The sequence below is a fragment of the Merops nubicus genome, unplaced genomic scaffold (genome assembly GCF_000691845.1).
Source record: "Merops nubicus isolate BGI_N331 unplaced genomic scaffold, ASM69184v1 scaffold7142, whole genome shotgun sequence".
In the NCBI taxonomy this organism is placed as follows: Eukaryota; Metazoa; Chordata; class Aves; order Coraciiformes; family Meropidae; genus Merops; species Merops nubicus.
In genome coordinates, this window is record NW_008591672.1 from 1 (window position 1) to 1,566 (window position 1,566).

The 1,566-nt window shown below is 46.5% G+C and overlaps 1 protein-coding gene across 1 annotated transcript in view; it reads left to right on the forward strand.

The window, feature by feature from the left end:
* The first annotated feature begins 1,147 nt into the window (after positions 1 to 1,147).
* BCL2 (B-cell CLL/lymphoma 2) overlaps positions 1,148 to 1,566 on the forward strand; it is a 92,843-nt gene continuing 92,424 nt past the window's right edge. The window contains exon 1 of the mRNA XM_008950345.1: positions 1,148 to 1,540. Coding sequence (XP_008948593.1) covers positions 1,148 to 1,540 — 393 coding nt within the window. The remainder of the gene's footprint in view (positions 1,541 to 1,566) is intronic.

Consider the following 1,566-nt stretch of genomic DNA (forward strand, 5'->3'; position numbering starts at 1 on the left):
TACAAAGCTGCTCGGGAAATGGCATTTCTCCCCGGAGCCACAATCAAAACCAATTTTCCTTTTTCGGTTTTTATTTTTTATATTTTTTCACGCTGCTTCTGGTGAAAAAAATTAATTTCCTAAATACGTATTACATTTTTTTTTGGTGAGTGCGTTCATGTGTGTGGAAGCACCGGGCTCCTCTGGTCGGTGTCTGAATGAAACTACGTAAATGTCCGTGTCTGTACGTTGCACTGGAGGGAAAGGAGCACTTCTGCGAGAGCTTGGATTCAAATGTGGCTCATCTGGTCTCCAGGATTTTCCATCTCTTTGGGGTTGTTCACCTTCCTGGGCTGCGAGATGGGATTTTCTGACCTTTGACACATCTTTGGAGATACTTGTTAAACAGGAGTCTGAGAAAAAACATTTGAAATCGTAAAGATTTTTTTTTTTTTTTGTCCCTTTCCCATCTTCTTGGTGACTTGAAGCGTCAAAGCAGCCAGGACATAACGTTGCTGAAGACTTGTGGTGTTTGGGTTTTGTTGTTGCTATTTTTTTTTTTTAGAGGAAACTTGACAGAGGAACATATTTATAGCCCAAGTAAGTACTTTATGGAGGAAATTTAGTTTGTGTAACTTATAAAAAAAAAAAAAAAAAGCAAGTGTTGAGGGTTCTAGCATAAAGTGCATTGGATTAACGTTCATCCAAGGCTGTTTAGCAAGTCGTATTGAATTGCAGTTGTTGCAGTGTGTGTTCGTCTGCTCCTTCGTGTCCGTGCTAGTTCAGCACCTAGGGGAAAATGCACCTGATTTTGAATTGGTAGAGTATTTTTTAAGATGTATTTCAACACCGAGGAGGAAATGGTCCTAAAGTAAATTTATAATAAGTAATAAATGTGCACCTGGAAGTAAAATATTTACAGCATTTTAACCCCTATTTATACCGTGCATCTCAAACCGAGGAGGAAATATTGAGAAGACAAAAGTACCTCCGAGACCCTGAGAACTCCCCCACACCACCATGAATGAAAACCGTGCCTGATACAGTAACTGGATTATAATTTTTTTATGTTATTAATTTTATTTTTATTGGCTGCTTTACTTTTTTGGGTTCATCCTGCTCCTCTTCTTCCTCTCTCCTTTCCTCTTGCTGCTTCCTCTTGGGAATTATGGCTCACCCGGGGAGAAGAGGCTACGATAACCGGGAGATAGTGCTGAAGTACATCCATTATAAACTTTCACAGAGGGGATACGACTGGGCTGCCGGCGAGGACAGAACGCCCCTGCCTCCAGGTCTCTCTTCTCCGGCTGCTGCTGCTGCAGTCGCTGCTGCTGGGACCTCCTCTGATCACACTGGGCCGGTGTCTCCGCACCCCGAGCCCACCGGCCTGGCTGCTGCTAGCCATGTGGCCCCGGCTGAGGGGCTGCACCCTGCGCCCCAGGTCGTCCACCTTGCCCTGCGCCAGGCGGGGGACGAATTCTCCCGCCGGTACCAGAGGGACTTCGCCCAGATGTCTGGCCAGCTGCACCTGACGCCCTTCACGGCCAGGGGCCGCTTTGTGGCGGGGGGGGGGGGGGGCCTTCCGCG